Raw genomic sequence first — 17,509 nt, forward strand, 5'->3', positions numbered from 1 at the left:
AGGGAATTTCTAGGGTGCTCATATTCATCTGGGTAACAGTTACAGGAGTATGTTAAACAGGGGGCCTAAACATTGTCTTTGTACGTCTGTACCACAGAATCCTACTCAAGAAATAGGGTAAAAAACAAAAACAAAAACCACGAAAACTGTTTTATACAAAATGACTAGGATTTATTTTTCATAGAAATTGTGATGAAGGAAAAAAGGCAAATCTCAAAAGAATGCATACTGCATATTTTGTTTATGTATTAATCATGATAACATTATTATAGAGAGGGAGAATAGATTAATGTTTGCCAGGGTTAGCAATAGGGTGAGGGAAGGGTGGGTGTGGCTATAAAGGGTAGTTTGAGAGTCTTGTGATGGTACACTTGAGGATCTTTACTGTGGTGGTAGTTATGCAAGGCTATGCATGTGACAAAACTTCATAGACACACACACACACACACACACACAATGCATACGGAACTGGTGGAATCTGAATAAGCTTGTTTGGGATGTCAGCCCTGGGTGGTGGTGGGGAACTGAACGAAAAGTGCATGTGACTTCTTTGTACAATTCTTTGTTACCTCCCTTTGAATCTATAATTATTTCTAAGTAAAAGAGTGGCTTTGAAGTTATGGTGTAACATTTTAGGACAGAACGTGATGGATCAATCTGAAAAGAGAGTGATAATCAGGGAGTTGAGAAATTACTGGTGAGTTTAAGACTTTATTGGTATAGAGAGAGAACACTGAGTTTTGGAAATTTTGAAATGAGGACTAGCATTATCTAGCCAAGTCAACTGTGAGACGTACCTAATGGCTGTCACACAGACTGGCAGTTGTCTTCCCAATCTGTTCTCCCTGCATGTATATATTTCAAAATTTCAGCGAGTACCCAGATGCTCAGCAAAAGATATTTCCAAGCTTCCCCTGTGGCTTGTTGTGGCCAGGTGACTAGATTCTGGCTAATAGGATGTGAGTAGAGATTTCACGAACAAGGGCTTATTAAAGGAGCAGAGCACACCCACCCTATCTCCTTCCTGTGGGGATATGACATTTCTTAAGAGTAGATAAGAAAAAGCCTGGGTCCTTAATGCCACTGGGCTCCACACCAGCCCTGAGCCACCTACGCGGACTGAAAGTGAAAGACACACAAATTTCTATCTTGTTTAACTCTGTTTTGGAGTCTCTTGTTACAACCGCCTGGTCTGCGTTCCAAGCAATACAAGATCTAACACTTATAAACTGCTTATTATGGTGCTTGGCGTAAGTTTATCTCTTTTGCTTTAACTCCATTTAATCCCATCCTCTGGGTTCTCCTCATTCCTCACTGGCTACTTCTTTTCTGTCTCCTCTGCACATCGTCCCCATCTCTAAACCCTGGGGAGCTCCGGGGTTTCGTCTTTAGACCTCTTCCCTCTATCAAAACCTACTCCCTAGGGATTCCCGGTCACTGCTCAGCCCCTCTCCTGTCCCCACCCTAGTAGAAACCACTACTATCTCTTACAATAGCCTCTAAACTGATCCTGCTTCCTCGAAGCATTGCACCTTTATTTTGCTCCCACAAGCAAGAATGTTCTGTCTTAAACCTATGGCCGATGACACTACTTTGCTGAAAACTCCAGGCGCTTTACAGCGGGCCAAATTCTGAGTCTTCACTAAGGCCTAGCCGTCCTACACGTGCTCCCTGGTCCAGCAGCTACCTCTCTGCTCACCTGCCCTACCCCTCTGCTCACTCCCCTCCAGTCACGGTGGCCTTTTGCTGCTCCTCAAACGTGTCAGTGTCATGCAGGCCCCCTCGCCAGCCAGGGCCTGGGCGCTGCCTGCCCCCTCGGCCTGGCATGTGCTTCTTGCTAAAACACATGGGCTGGGAGCGCCTGGGTGGTTCAGTCGTTAAGCGTCTGCCTTCCACTCGGGTCATGGTCCCAGGGTCCTGGGATCGAGCCCTGCATCGGGCTCCTTGCTCCACGGGAAGCCCGCTTCTCCCTCTCCCACTCCCCCTGCTTGTGTTCCCTCCCTCGCTGTGTCTCTCTGTGTCAAATAAATAAATAAAATCTTTAAAAAACAAAACAAAACAAAAAAACCACATGGGCTTGCTTCCCCATGTCATTTGTGTCCTGGCTAAATGTCACTTCACCAGAAAAACAGACCTGCAGAGAAAAGGCACATCCACTTTTACCTGCTGTGCTTCTTCTTGAATTTATCATTTTACCTTATACTTGGTTTTTACTTCTTATACCTATCTGCCCTCCCCCCCGCCGCCGCCGCCAGCCCAGCCCCGCTTACTAAATGAGCACAGAGGCTGTGTCCACTGGAGTGGAGGACAATGCTGATTTAATAAGTGTACGACAAATACTTGCTGAATACGTTGAATCCCAATGATAATACCAGGAAGAAAGCGCTTTCCTTCTCCCCATTTCAGAGACAAGCAATCAGAAGTTTAACAAAAACTATTGACTTGTCCAAGTCCACAGAGCTGGTAAAGTATTCATTGCAAAGTACATGCTAACAACAGAGAACTGGCTTTACTTCAAACTGGGCCACAGTATGCCTTTGATTAACAAGAAAACATTAGTTGTGACACAGAAGGAAACTAAATTTTATCGCACCAATAACTGGCAGAGCCATTACAGGCCATGTCGTGGGCTCCTTACAGTAACCTTGTGAGTTGGTACTGTTACTTCTACTTTACAAATGGGAAAACCAAGGTTCACAGAAGTTAAATAAGTGACCCAGAGTTCCACAGGGGCTGAGCTGCTAGTCTGAGGCCCAGATACCAGCTCCGTAACTCCACGACCTACCATTCTATCCGACAATAAGTTCTTTCCTGTCTCTATGTAGATCAGAACATAGATTTTTGGAACTACACAAAATTTGATTCAAATTCACATACTTTGACTAATTAGCTGTTGTGACTCTACACAATTTAGTCGTGTCCTTTGAACCTCAGTTTATTTCTCTGTAAAATGAGACCCCCAAAACTGTCCTTGTACAACTGCTGTTATAGATAGATATATTAATATAAAGCACCAATAATAGGGGCGCCTGGGTGGCTCAGTCGGTTAAGCGTTGGCTCAGGTCGTGATCCCAGGGTCCTGAGATCGAGTCCTACATTGGGCTCCCGGATCCGCGGGAAGCCTGCTTTCCCTCTCCCTCTGTTGCTCCCCCTGCTTATGCTCTCACTCTCTCGCAAATAAATAAATAAATAAATAAAATCTTTAAAAATAAAAAATAAATTAAAAAAATAAACTACCAATAATAGTAACCAATATTAAACATTGGCTTGATAATCTTTGCAGACTGCTAAAGAGAGAATTATTTCCCCCCCAAGTCTGACCTTCAAAGAGCCCTGTATATTGATATTTAATTAACTAGATCTAGTTGTTCCTCAACTAGAAATGGTTCCTCCTGTTTGCTAGGCAGGACCCTCTCTCTGGGACTGGCCACAGACAGAACACAATGGAAATACAATGACTCTTCCATCTGACGCAAACAGTCTCAACCTAAAACGAAACCATGGACTCCAAGTTCCTGACTAGCTATTTCCGGAGAATGTCTAAAGGAAAATGAGCAATGAGAATGACTGGGTCCCTCTCTCTCTCTCTCTCTCCCCTTCTCCCCCTTTCTCTCCCACCTTTTGCAGGGGCTCTGAAAGAAAAGAATGAAATGCTAAAAATAGGGCAAACAAAAGGTGCCTCAGTACATCCTGGAGCCAACATTTCTCATTACCTGAAACAAGGGCCTAGGTGTCATACTCTCTCCCAGGCACTACACATTTCAGCTCCATGAAAAGAAATAATTCACTAAGGTAACAATTCTTTTCCTAACAAATAGAATTTAGTGATGGGGTGAAGGAGCCTAAAATTATCTTATTTTTCTAAAATCTACCCTTCCTTAAATAATAAACAAAATAATCCACCTCATTTACATCTCTTCTCCCACTCAATTTTTATCTGAATGTTTCTATAGCCTCTTTCTAATTTTCCAATCTACCTTCTAATGTCTTTTACGAGCTGCGAGGCATTTTCAATGTCGGCAGAGCCTCCTTGTCTTGCTGCTCCGCCCCACTCCCCTGGGGTTGCCTACACCAGCTAACAACTAGGCATTCAGCCCTTCATTTTGTACCACTTCACCCCTCCTGTGGTCCAAATGTTCCCATTCTCGCCGTACGGACTTGGGACAAGGAGCAGGCGGCTCAGATAAAGGAATGATGTGCGGACCAGTTCGTCTCAAGTCCCCAGTTCACATTCCCTGGTCTCTCCCGCCCCCACCATCGTTCCCGGGTGGACAAGAGCTTTGTCCATGCTGGGCAGCCTCCCTGTGATTTCCTGCATCCCTCCAAGCTTTCCCTTCCGTGGCTGGGGAGACAGGGATGACGAAGAACAGACACAGATTTGAGAAAGAGGTCACAAGGCCAGTCTCCACCAAGTTCAATAGGCTCCTCCTTTCTAAATCCTCCAGAGAGGACTAGAAATATTCAAATGCTGCAGCTTAAAAAACAAAACAAACAAAACAAACAAACAAACAAACAAACAAACACAAAAGTTAGTTTAGGCCGTAAGTCCCTGGAATGATCTGAACAAACCTGCCTACCACAGGGACATTTATTGAAATAAAAAGGCGGCATCATTTCTAAAATCCAAACTCTATAGCTTCTGTTTTTATAGAAGAGTATTTCATTGAAACTATGCTCAAAAGTGCCTCTTAAATGTTTCTTAATTTGTGGGGTACTTATTTTCCTGGGATACAGAATGGGGTTCGCTGTTGGCCAGAGGACTGAACACCATTCACACACGAGGGTCCTTTCTTTGGTCCAAAATCTCCAAGTGTCTAGGTGAGTGAGGCTCTCTGCTCTGGAAGAGTGGGGGAGGGTGAGAGGAGGAACAGAGGGGTTGTGAGCCTCTGGACCTAGAAAAAACAGCATGAAGTTGTGGGAGGCTGGGACCAAGGGATGGGTGATAGATTCTCAAACAGCTGAAGGAGTACTTCCCGCAAACTCCCCCTGCCTTCGTCTGCGGTGGCGGCATCTGTCTGTCCCGTTCACTTATGTGTTGGGTGGGGTGGTGGTATTCAGGTGGAGGAGAGAAGAATGAGGAAGAAGATAAGAAGGGATCGGGATATGAAGTCAGTGTGAAGACTCTGCTTGTTGGAGTCGCATGTTTGCTGACTGGGTTGCCTCTCCAGGGTCCTCTGATTTTTAAAGAACTCTCAACTCGTGACAGTACTCATATCCATGCAACACCTTCATAACTCCTTGTCAGAAAGCAGGCCCTTATTTTATAACCAAATTTGTGCTCCTCAAGGTACTAACTCTTTCGAGATTTTTGCCTAGCAGAAAGGGCTAGAAAAGCCTCTGTCACACGAGAAGGTTGACAAAAAAACACTTCCGTCAGCTTCAATGTAAAATAGCCCATATGAACTGATTAATTATTAGCGAGCTTGAACATGTTAGTTAAAACGTAAGAAATAACGAGTAGCAGTAGAGACCAACAGACCTGGGATCTGAATCTCAGCTCCAACATACCGGGAAACCTTGGACAAGCTACTTAACCTCTCTTGAGTTCTACCACTTGTAACAGGGGCATAAAAACACAACCTGACTCTCAGTCTTTTGACACTGATTCTGATAGGACACAGAAAAGTCAAAGCACAATGCCCTATATCAATATATATTTACCTTGATTTTATTTTAAAAGTTGTGGAAATTACAAAGCAGCAGCCAGTAGGCTACAAAGACCATGGCATGTATTGTTTGGCATAGAGTGTATTTTGAAAACTAGGACAATTCAAATAAAATTAAGATCTCCAAGTTCTCTTGAAAACTCAGAGTTTCTGGCAACAGTGGCTCCTTATTTCCAGTGGGCAAAGAGACTGCCCCACCACCACACAGGCCGTTACCACCTAGGACCCCGAGGCCACCTTTCCCCACGCCTTCACCCCCTGCCCACTTGGTGTCTGCCTTGCATGCACAGTCACGTGAACTTGCCACCGGCTCTAGAGCATCTTCTTTAAAAAATACACCATTGGGGCACCTGGGTGGCTCAGTCAAGTGTCTGACTCTTGGTTTCGGCTCAGGTCATGATCTCAGGGTTGTGAGATCGAGCCCCGTATTGGGCTCTGCGCTGGCCATGGAGTCTGCTTAAGATTCTTGCTCCTCCTCTCCCTCTACCCCACAACCCTTCTCCCTCTCTAAAAACGAAACAAAACAAAACAAAACCCCAAAAAACCCACAACATAAAGTTTGGCCTCTATAAAGGAGACTTGCTTTTGACAGCTGGGCATTATGGAGAGGGTACAGTTTCATAGCCAGATATGGATGCAAGTCTCACATTCCACAGAAATTTCATGAAAACTGATGACCCTCAGCTTCCTTACCAGCAAAACAGGGAAAATTATTCCTACCTCTTTGGGCTGGGTAAGAAGTTTATGTGCTACACAGGGAAAACAACTATTATACGGTAGCTGTTATTACTCCTAGTAATGTTGGCAAAAGGGGGAGGAAAAAAGCACATATCTAAAGATCAGGCAAAATGTACTAATGTTATAACTAAGGTCCCACAAACAACTGGTGATAACTAATTTAGAGGTCTACATTTCTTTTTTGAGGGATGGACAGTCTTTTAAGAATTAAACTTGGAAATCAAAGCTATGCTTTAGCAAAAAATGTCAAGCCCCAAATGTCTTCCTGTTAGAGGTAAAAAATGAAGGGTTTACAAGTAAAATAATGTGCTGTCTAGAATTTGCTTGAAAATACTCCAGAAAAAAAAAAAAGTGACTTAGATGAAAGAGGTCAGAAAAATGTTGGTAACTGTTGGACTGTGTGATAGGTCATGGAAATGCATCAGGTTACCCTTTGGATTTCTACTGTGCTGGAAAACCTCAATACATGAAAGAACAAGAAAGAAAAATATTCACACCGAGGTGTTGGTAACATATCCCCAGGGCCGGGCATGATGCCTGGCATAAGACAGGCACTTATAACATCTTAAATAAAGATTTTTTTCAATAAATGGATAGACAAAGAGTGTTTCTTGTATCTCCCGGGTCTTTCCCCACTGATACAACTGTAGTATCTTCTTTGTTAGTCTATTCCTTCAGCTCTCCCCACTCCCAATTTATTGCACAGGGAGCAGAAATAATGTCCTTGAAGAAAAACTCCCCTCCGCTTCCAAAGGGCTGTTGAGTACCTTGCAAATCAATCAGTGGTTTGAAGACTCCCAACTAGCCAGCTTCTCCTGGACCAACTGACCTCACGTCCATATGTACACTTACAATTCCATCTCCGTTCTACCCAGACAAATCCCACTGGCTCTAGCTTTAATGCTAGAGAGCTACTTTTTAGCTGTGTGGCCTGGAAAAACTAGCTCAAGCTCTCTCAGCTTCCATTGTCACCTTAAAAATGGGTTAATATTTACCTGGTGGGGCTTATCTGTGAAGCACCCCGTACCCTGCCCACACAAGGTAGGCTCTCAGTGAGCGGTAACTTTTGTGGTCATCATTAATAAGCTCAACACGTTATTTGGAACTTTCATAACGGCCTGTCCTGCACAAACTCCTCCCTGAGTTTTATTAGCTACACCCTTCCCCTGCTTTTCTCAGATTCAACCCACTGGGTTGGGTTGTCTTGAACATGAAGAGACTCTGTGGTGGTCATGTGCCTGCTGTAAGGTTATTCATGTGCCCCTGTGCCTTTAAGGGTCATCTTGGTCTATGGACCAAACCCGAAGGCTGGGGCTTTGTCTTGTACCTCTTGTATAACTCTGCAAAACTGCAGAGCCTCACACACAGGGCGCACAAAGAACAACACTGTCTTTCAAACTGTCTGTATAATTCCTTCCAGTAGGGTCTTGGGAGAACTTAAAATGAGCAAGAATTTCTCCATGAGGCTTTTATGAATAAAGTTATCATCTCAGCAGGAGAAATTTGATCAATATCTAACCAACCTCCAGCCACCGGGGGAGTCCTGGATGAGACCTCAAAGCTGAATGTACTTTCAGTGTTTCTCCTACTTTTCTGTCTTCCTAGCTAAGTATCCTGAAGCACAGAAATAAATCTGTTGCACACCTCAGAAGACTGGTGTCATGCCTTAGTTCAAACCAGGTTATAACCAACTTCTGCGACTACTGGCCCCATTCTGCATCTAGGGCAGGGATTCTCAACCCTCACCAGGCACTGGGACCAACTGGGGAACCTTTAAAAAATACTTATTTCTTAGGCCTCATGCCAAAGACACAGATTTAATCAGTCTGGAATGGAACCTGGGAATTCACATTTTTTAAAAGGTTGACTTTGAAAAAAATTGTAAGTGATTTTAATACATAGGTGAGACCGAGAACCACCAATCTAATGGTCAGGACAGAAAAAAGGATTTGTGGTGGTCTCTTTAGGCTGAACTGTAAGGCACTGGGGAGCCACGGGAACGTTATGAGCAGCATGGTGACACGAAGTAGAGAAAACAAAAAAAACAGTCATTGTGCATCGAAAGACAAGGTGATACAGGCATTGGTATAAATAAAAGGGGTTGTCTATCCAGGCAGAGGAAGGAAACTGCAGCTGTATCCTGCGACAAGATGTCTGACAGCCAAAGGGCCACCATCAGGGATCAGCCAGACAGGATGTAAGTGGAAACCAGCCCTTGGTCTTGCCCCCATTCTATTCTCTTTCCCATTACAGATGGCTCACGTGCTGACCTCAGCATGTTGTTAGCTTATCTGCTGTCAAGAATAAAGCTGAGTTTCCACACACTAAGCTTTATGACTTTGGTCCAGAATTCTCTTAACAATAACGGTTTCAGGGGATGCCTTCAGAAAAACAACCCACCACTATAATAATAACTATTACATTTAATCACATGGGCTCTTTTTCTGGAAAAATAATCATCCAAAATTTCCAACAGAGTGTTATCCAAAAGTCCTGAGGCAATGATGTTTCTTTATTGCGTTGTGATAATAACCAGTTTTGGAGAGACTGAAGTGAAATAGCCATCCTTAATTTCCACTGGTGGAAATATAAATTGGGACAATCTTCATGGAAATTGGACACTGTGTGCTAGGAGCTTGGAAATAATGCATACTTTCTATCTAGTGCTATAGATCTATTCCTTAGAATGGACTCTAAGAACATAATCAGAGATGTGATAATTGTGTACAAGTTTATCACAGGATATAGAATATATATCATATATATAACATATATATAATCATACCACATAAGTTTGACATAAAATACTGAAAATTTAGAAGTAATCAAAATAAATTTGCAACAAAAGTGACCAGTTAAATAAATTTTGGTACTTCATTAAAGCAGAATATTAAGAATCTATTAAAATTATGACTTTCAAACTATGGAAAAAGCCCAGATGTCCATCAATAGATGAATGGATAAAGAAGATGTGGTGTGTGTGTGTATACATTCACAGACACACACACACACACGTACATACATATAATGGAATACTACTCAGCCATAAAGAAAGAAATCTTGCCATTTACAATGACGCGGATGGAACTAGAGGGTATTATCCTAAGCGAAGTAAGTCAATCAGAGAAAAACAATTATCATATGATCTCACTCATATGTGAAATTTAAAAAACAAAACAGAGGATCAGAGGGGAAGAGAGGGAAAAATAAACAAGACAAAACCAGAGAGGGAGACAAGCCCTAAGAGACTCTTAATCACAGGACACAAACTAAGGGTTGCTGGGGGGTGGGGGTAACAGGCTCATGGACATTAAGGAGGGCACGTGATGTAATGAACACTGGGTGTTATATACAACTAATGAATCACTGAACTCTACCTCTGAAACTAAAAATACACTATATTTAATTGAATTTAAATTTTTAAAAAAGAAAAAATAATGGCTTTAAACAATATTTAATATATTAGAGAGTGCTCATGGTATATTTTAAGTTAAAAATAGGATGTTACAAAGCACTTTTTACTAGGGACTTAATTTTTTAAGTGTATTTTGCAAATACAAAAACATACTTGAGGGTAAATACAGTTTACAGAATATAGTTTATTTTTCCCTCATATTTTTCCACTTTCTACATTTTTAAAAATAAACATTATTCATGATTCTAAAAGATACAAAAAATGTTTTGTTTTCAATACACATCGTCAATGAAAAGTTTTAAAAATAATAAATGATCAGTCTTGCCCCCTTTATGAGTGAAAGGACACACGTTTCTGAAAAGGTTTCTGGATCTATACCAATATTTTTTAAAGCACCAATTTTTTTATTCTCTTAAAGAGGCTTTTTCTGACCTCAGCTTGTCCCTCACTATTTCTCCCTTAATCCAGGCTGTTCCTAGTTGGAATGCTGACAACCACAGTCCTACAACTCCAAAACATCCGTGAGGGTGTAGTGTGCTCAGCAGAATATTCATGCTCTTTCTTACTGATCATTTCTATAAAAGGTGTCAGAGCCAAGGATCAGGAAATGAAGAAACCATTAAGGTATTATGGACACTTGAGTCCCCAGGGCTCCACACACCATCAAATGCCACTGAGCACATAACACAGGCTCCTTCGCCCCTAGAAACTCCCTTAGTTCGACTCTGAGATTCAGCACTAGATCCAAGGTCATCGTGAACCAGAAGGCATCCTCCCCCACCTAGGCCAAGCAATTTTAGAGAAATACGAGGACTCTGGTTCTTCTCTAGAATGTCATGGACTGAAGAGACTTGGCTTGTTTTCTTCAGAGAAGACCTAAGTACTTGGCACGAGAACTGGAAGTGAATTGATGTGTACAGGTCAACCACCCCATGCCTGCTCGTGACAGCCCCTCCTCCTCAAGACGTCCAGAGTGGAATCTGAGCTGCTCCTTGATCCGGCTTCAGGGTGGGCATGGCAAAGGATGAGAAGGTCAGAGCTTGTCATGCATGCCATTTGCTCCATGGCCTGAGACCCAGTGGGAGTCCTAGGCCCCCGGCAGTTCCCATCTCCAGAGCTCAAGGCTGTCAGCTGGAAGGCAGCTGTTTGCTTTGGCAATTAGTTCTCCGAAGGTGCAAGGAAGCGGGTATACCCACAGTGAGCAATGGAAGTGGGTGCCACACATCCGGCAGAGTCCCTCCCAGCACACTCAGAGCACTGTAACACTCAGGCAGGAAACGAGACCCACCTCATAAGACGTTCTGATGAGTCTAAAGATGTCTACCTCAGGGTAGGGCTCCACGTCATCACTGAGCAGGGAGTGGAGGTGAGGGATGGGAGGCAGTGTGCTGTCTTTATTGGTCACACTGTCTAAATACCTGGACCAAGAAATGAAACAGAAGTCACCGGAGGCTAATTTGGAATTCTCCCATTACAGTCCTCTACCCATGTTCTATAAACCCTGCATATGAAGATAAATCCTCAGCCACAGACAAAAGTGGGCATTATGATTACCATCAAGCCAATTAAGACTCATGAAACCAAGGAGAAAGCTAGAAGGCAAGTTCAGAGAAGAAACCAGAGGTGGTTTACAGGAGGCTTAGGGGGCACCTCTGTGGCTCAGTCAGTTAAGCATCTGACTCGTGATTTTTGCTCAGGTCATGACCTCAGGGTCATGAGATCGAGCCCAGAGTCTCCACATGGAGTCGGCTTGTCCCTCTCCCTCTGCTCCTCCCCCTGTTTGTGCACGCTCTCTCTCTCTCTCAAATAAATAAAAAAATCTTTAAAAACAGTAACAACAACAACAAAGTGAGGCTTTGTGCATTACCTTCCCAAAACAGTCATGGCCTCCCCATCATCCTTGCAGCTCAACAGTTTGTCCACGTTTGCATCCAGCACAGCCAGGGCCAACTGGAATATCACCTTGATTCCTTCATAGAAGAAACAGTCCACGACCACAACTGCACTCTCAAAGGGCATCACGCTGAGAAACAGCGTGAGGAACCAAGACAGGGAGATGGTAGAAATCACGCCCAGGTCCTGCATGCAGTCGTACAGCTGGGGGACATAGTCTCGCGCTAGTTCCTCGAAGACACCCTGGTCCACCAGTGCACCTGCAGCAGGGGCGGGCACAAAAGGCCACAGGTGAACCCACCGCACCTTCTTACTGAGGGACCCCACCAATCGGCTTGGCTAAGATAACCCAGCTCACAATTGCTGCTGAGACAACTCGGCTCCTTTCTCATAACTGTTCTGCTGCTACCCTGTTACTAGTTACTATGTTACTAGACCAAGGTGTCAATATCCTGCGGTCAGCAGATTAGTTCTGGGTGCTTCTCTTTCTGGAGCTTTCCTGTCCTGCTTCCCTACCACAAAAGAGCAATAACACACAACCATAAGGGTTGTTGGAAAAGTCAGTTTAGAAAGTTTTCATGAGGGATGCCTGGGTGGCTCAGTAGTTAAGTGTCTGCCTTCAGCTCAGGTCATGATCCCTGGGTCCTGGGATGAAGCCCCGCATCGGGCTCCCTGCTCAGCGGGAAGCCTGCTTCTCCCTCTCCCACTCCCCCTGCTTGTGTTCCCTCTCTCGATGTCTCTCTGTCAAAAACTAAATAAAATCTTAAAAAAAAAAAAAAAAAGAAGAAGAAGAAGAAAGTTTTCATGATATATCATACAACTCCATTTCTTGGCAAACTTATTACTTTTCTGGATGCATGTCCCCACATATGAGGGGTTTTTTTTTGTTGTTGTTGTTGTTTTGTTTTGTTTAATGTTTTTTAAACTTGAAACTATGCCAGAGGCCCCCGGCTAGCTTAGTCGGTAAAGCGTGAGACTGTTGATCTTGGGGTTTTAAGTTCGAGGCCCATGTTGAATGCAGAGATTACTTAAAAAAGAAAAAAAAAATCTAAAAAAAAAAAGCATTTCAGTTGTACATACACACTCATGATCAACTTACTGACATTTCTGGAGAATTTTTCCAGTGAATCAAATTAGTGTGAAAAGGTTTAGAAATGAAGAGCACAAGAGGGAAGCATAAAGCATACATTTTACTACGAGCAACAAAAAGCTTGTCCTGCTAAAATGAAATGTCTAACACTTGAGAGGATTATAAGGAGTAACACCAATAATTTGTTTAAATGCTTATAGCCATTTTGCAATGAAATCAGTTCTGAAAAATACTGCAGAAACTTAGTCTTGGATAAATTTTTGTTTTTTGGGGTTTTTTTTTTTTTTGCATACTTCTGCTGTCCATAGATTCCATGGGCTTCACGAAAACATTTTTTGTCAAATCTGACCAATGGTCGACATGTTTGGTGCCATTCCCACATGCCACAGAGTGACACCTACATTGAGTGTTTCCTACAATAATTTCTCTAACAGTGATAAATGTATATTCCTTCAAGCTCCATGGGGCTCCTTTGTGTACAGCCCATATTAACTCAAGCCCTCTCATTCCCATTTTGGGAAAGTGGAGTAGTCTGAAACTCTTTTGGCTAATGGTATCTGGAAATGCTGTTCTAGCCACTATCCTGGCTCTAGAAACATCTTTGTGACCAGACATGGGTTAAAATGTTAAGTACCCCCCACATACCAACAACTCTGGTGTTGTAGTAATCAGGAAGCATGCGCTCACACAGAGCCACTAGCAGCCAGAAAGCTTCCTCCTCTTTGGCATAAAGCAGCAGTACGGACGTGACAATATTCATGGCCTAAAGCAACGAAAAAGGGTGTCATCAAATATATTTTAAATACATCAGACACACGTTAACACAAGAAATTTTGTGAACCTGAAAAACTACTGCGTTAGTCTCACAGGGTCAGCAAACGTCTTAGCAGAAGGCCAGATAATAAATATCTAAAGGCTCTGAAAGCTACACACACATATTCTTCTACTATGTTGTTTCTTTTTTTTTTTTTTTAAGAACCCTTTAAAAATGTCCAAACCTTGAGTCCTTGAGCCTGGAACTGTTAAGGGTCTTCAGGAACACCAATACTCACCAAGGACTGAGTCCCTGCACACAGGCAAGCCCTCATTCAAAAACTTTGCCCAAAGGCTATCTGACAAAGCTTTTAACCTGCTCAAGTCTCAGTGTTTCTAATCCTTAATTCACAAGACAAATATTTCCTTTTTAATCTTCCATAATGGTTTCTATAACCAAGTACACATGGCCTGAGGCTCTCCTTTGAGAAAAATAAAACCTTTCAAATTTGGAGTCCTCACACTATTTCCATCTGGATAAGGAAGGCAGAGATAAGTAACAGTAATTTAAATTCTAAAGTAACCCACTTTATTAAAAGATACGATCACTTAACTCATAACCACTCAAGGCTCCACTACTTTTAATAGTACTCTTAATTAAAAAGAGAAAGATCAAAAGATAAATATGAACTCTATAATTGTAGAGGCCAACTAATTCTTGTACTTCCTTTGACCTTCTACAAACCAGTAACTGTTCATCAGACTTCTACAATATAAATACTAAAAAAAAAAAAAAAAAAAGGAATTTTGGCCTAATAGGCTTTTTCTTGTAAGTCATAATATTTGCCCAAGTAAAATTATTATTAAAATTCCACTTGAGAATTAACCTGCCAATTCTAGTACATGATCATGGTCACAGTTAGCTCCTCAGTCATTCAGTCAAGGTAAGTCTGTAATAGGCTCTGGACTAAGTGTTGGGGAATGGGGTGGGAAAATACAGTGGTGACAAGTCCCACAGGACCTAAATGTTGATGTCAGAGAGACAGAATAAAGATGTAAAGGTTGATTAATCAATTTTGGGGGTGTATTTAAGTGCTATCAAAAAGATAAAATAATGTGGTATAGGAAGACCTGTACTGTGTGTATGTGTAGAGGAATTAAGCCTGCTTTAGCATTTATCTATCTACCTACCTATCTTTCCATTTATCTACTTTTGTGTTAAGCAGTCATTTAGTAAAAATTATGCCATCTTTCTGGATCTGGAGGATGTTTGAGGTATTTGTCAACATATTAAAAGTTGTATTCCGTTGTGATTTCACTTTTTTTTTTTTGAGTATAGTTGACACAAGTTTATACATTATGCTACGTTCATCTCAAGTGTCCTGATAGATAACATGGCTATTACAGTATCACTGACTACATTCCTTATGCTGTGTCTTTTATTCCCATCACTTACTGATTCCATTACTGGAAGCCTGTATTCCCCACAAAAATACGGAATGCTTCACATATTTGCATGTCATCCTTGTGCAGGGGTCATGCTAATTTTCTCTGTATTGTTCTAATTTTAGTAGATGTGCTGCCGAAGCGAGCACAAGCCTGCTTTAACTTTTAGCTAGATGGTCGGGGAAGGCCTCTCTGAATATGTGGCCTTTAAGTCTAAAGTCACACCATCTTAGAGTTTTCCCAATTATGGTCAATGTACTAGTACAAGAGATAATTTTAGTTAGTATGGGGGCAACATTTTTCGAATATTGGATTAAGCATTTATTTTAATGGGTATTAAAATATAATCCTAGCATATAAAAGTTATAGTCTCAAGTATGTTCTTACTTAGGATGCAAAGTAGGAGCACTGTGGAACTTAGAAGCCAGAATTACAGGCCTGGTGCTCAGGCACGCTCTCTTTTACCTCGGGGAGGGATGAGGGGTCGCTCAGAGAGTAATCAGAAGTGACTTGAAGGTCAACAAGGTATGAGGTGGTGGATTCAGAAAGGGCATTCTTGTCTCCCAGCTCCTCTGCTCAGCACTCTGGTCTCAACCCAGGGAGATTTTGCTCCCCAGGGGCTATTTGGCAATGTCTAAAGACAGTTTGGCTGTCACAACTAGGGAGTTCCACCAGCATTTCGTGGAAAGATGTTATTAAATGTGGCATTAAACAGGCATGTTATTAAACATCCTACAAAGCACAGGACAACCCCAAACAAATAATTATCCAGCCCACAATGTCTATAGTGCCAAGGTCAAGAAACTTAGGTGCAGGGATGGTTCTGATAACCATTCTTCTGACTTACTGGTTAATAAACAAAAATAATAAAAAAAATCTAAACCAGCGGGGTCATTTACCTGGCAATATCCTATGTTAGGATTTCGAAAAGCATAAGCTGTTAAGACCCTCCTTAGAGCAGCAATGCCCATTTCATTCTGGAAAGCCGGGTGCTCTGGAAGGGAGCGGTGTAAATCCCTCTCAATCTCCTCTGTGGCCAGATTATACTTCCCCATGGACTTCTCCACTAGATCTTCGTAGTACCCAGGATGCGTGGCCTTCTCATTGACGGCACCTAGGAAACACCCAACGGATACAACATCCAAAGCGGCAGGCCCTGCTCTCGGTCTGCAAACACAGCTTACCACGTGAGCCACCTGCGAAATAACGACAGCCCCCACGTGAGGTGGGCTGCGGCAACTGTGGCCAGACTTGGTAAATTTACTCGCGGCCTGCTTCCCTCTTCCAACTCCACTGTAAGCCAAATTAGAGGTTTGCAAGCTAAAAATCTGTGTTTCCACAGAACTTCCACAGACGATCCTGGAGGGCCTACTTAGAGGAAGAGGAGGAAGGAACAAGAGTAAGCCAAAGCTTCCCCGTCTCAGCCCTCCCTCAACCAGAGCAGTTCTGCTGGTGTTTTATTGGGGTTCTCCTTAAGATTTCACTTGAAAAAGGGAGTTCTGCCTCCCAAAAGAAATTTGAAAACTGCTTGTGAAAGCATAAGCTTTGAAGAGTTCAAAGAGCCACACTGCAGAGTAGGAGGAGGTGTTAGAATGTATGCAAGGATTTTTAGAATTGCAGTGGGTGCTGTGGGCATTCTTCACAGAGAGCACCACTATGGCTGGGAGTTCCTCAGGTGCTGGGGATAAGGATGGAGAAATGGGTTGAGAATCACTGGTTTGAGATATTTGCATTTATGATTCCTGAAGACAGAAAACCCTGTATGTATGAAAGCATCTAAATCTAAATCTAATTAAAATAACTTATGTAATTATATATATACATACACACATATATAAAACACGCATATATGTATACATATTACACACACACACACACACACACACACACACACACACTAAATGACAGGACAAACTGATTTGTATTTCACTGATTAGAAATTAGAACCCCTGGGCTGGCCTGGACCGTGTCAATGACAGTCACCCAGAAGAGACAGCCTCACCACTCAACGTTTACCCAGGAAAAGGCAGTCTGGTTGACAGCAACCGAACACTGGCTTTTGCTTTGTTTCCAAGGGGGATCTGCAAAGTTATCTTTTACCATCTGGCCTGCACTTCACTGTGTACACCAAGCCAGGTCCTGGTAAAGTGGCCCTAAGAGTCACGGGGAGCAGGGCAGGACCCAGGTGGGGCTCCCCTACCAGGAGCTGGGCTCTCCCCAGGGGTGAGCTGGCTTGCAACCTACCACACGCACCCTACCCCCAGTGAGCTGGGTGGAAATAGGAGCCGTAGGCCGCGCCACCCCCTTGGCCTCACATTGTCCATCACAATTAAAGAAAATACGGAGTCCAGTTCTCTATGGGTCTCTGCAACAGTGCTATGTACTATCGTGTACTATTTCTTGGCTCTCACTTTGAGTTCCATTTTCATCCAAAATGGGGCTGTAAGTAACTTCTAATTTGAATGAGGATGAAAATGGAATTTTTCATTTACTACATCAGTGACCTGA

At 42.7% G+C, this 17,509-nt stretch overlaps 1 protein-coding gene and 1 non-coding gene across 2 annotated transcripts in view; both read right to left on the minus strand.

Annotated features, from left to right (window-relative positions):
• The window catches only part of TBC1D9 (TBC1 domain family member 9), a 114,570-nt gene that overhangs the window by 18,608 nt on the left and 78,453 nt on the right, over window positions 1-17,509 (minus strand). The window contains exons 10-13 of the mRNA XM_025874233.2: window positions 15,901-16,115; window positions 13,448-13,565; window positions 11,687-11,972; window positions 11,108-11,237 (exon numbers count right to left, since the gene is read on the minus strand). Of these exons, the coding sequence (XP_025730018.1) occupies window positions 11,108-11,237; window positions 11,687-11,972; window positions 13,448-13,565; window positions 15,901-16,115 (749 nt within the window). The remainder of the gene's footprint in view (window positions 1-11,107; window positions 11,238-11,686; window positions 11,973-13,447; window positions 13,566-15,900; window positions 16,116-17,509) is intronic.
• Window positions 15,044-15,150, minus strand: LOC112826281 (U6 spliceosomal RNA). Its single transcript, XR_003208892.1, has one exon. It is a non-coding gene; the product is annotated as a U6 spliceosomal RNA (small nuclear RNA).

Source organism: Callorhinus ursinus, unplaced genomic scaffold (genome assembly GCF_003265705.2).
Source record: "Callorhinus ursinus isolate GAN/ISIS: 27379988/994484 unplaced genomic scaffold, GSC_fseal_2.0 scaffold4, whole genome shotgun sequence".
NCBI lineage: Eukaryota > Metazoa > Chordata > Mammalia > Carnivora > Otariidae > Callorhinus > Callorhinus ursinus.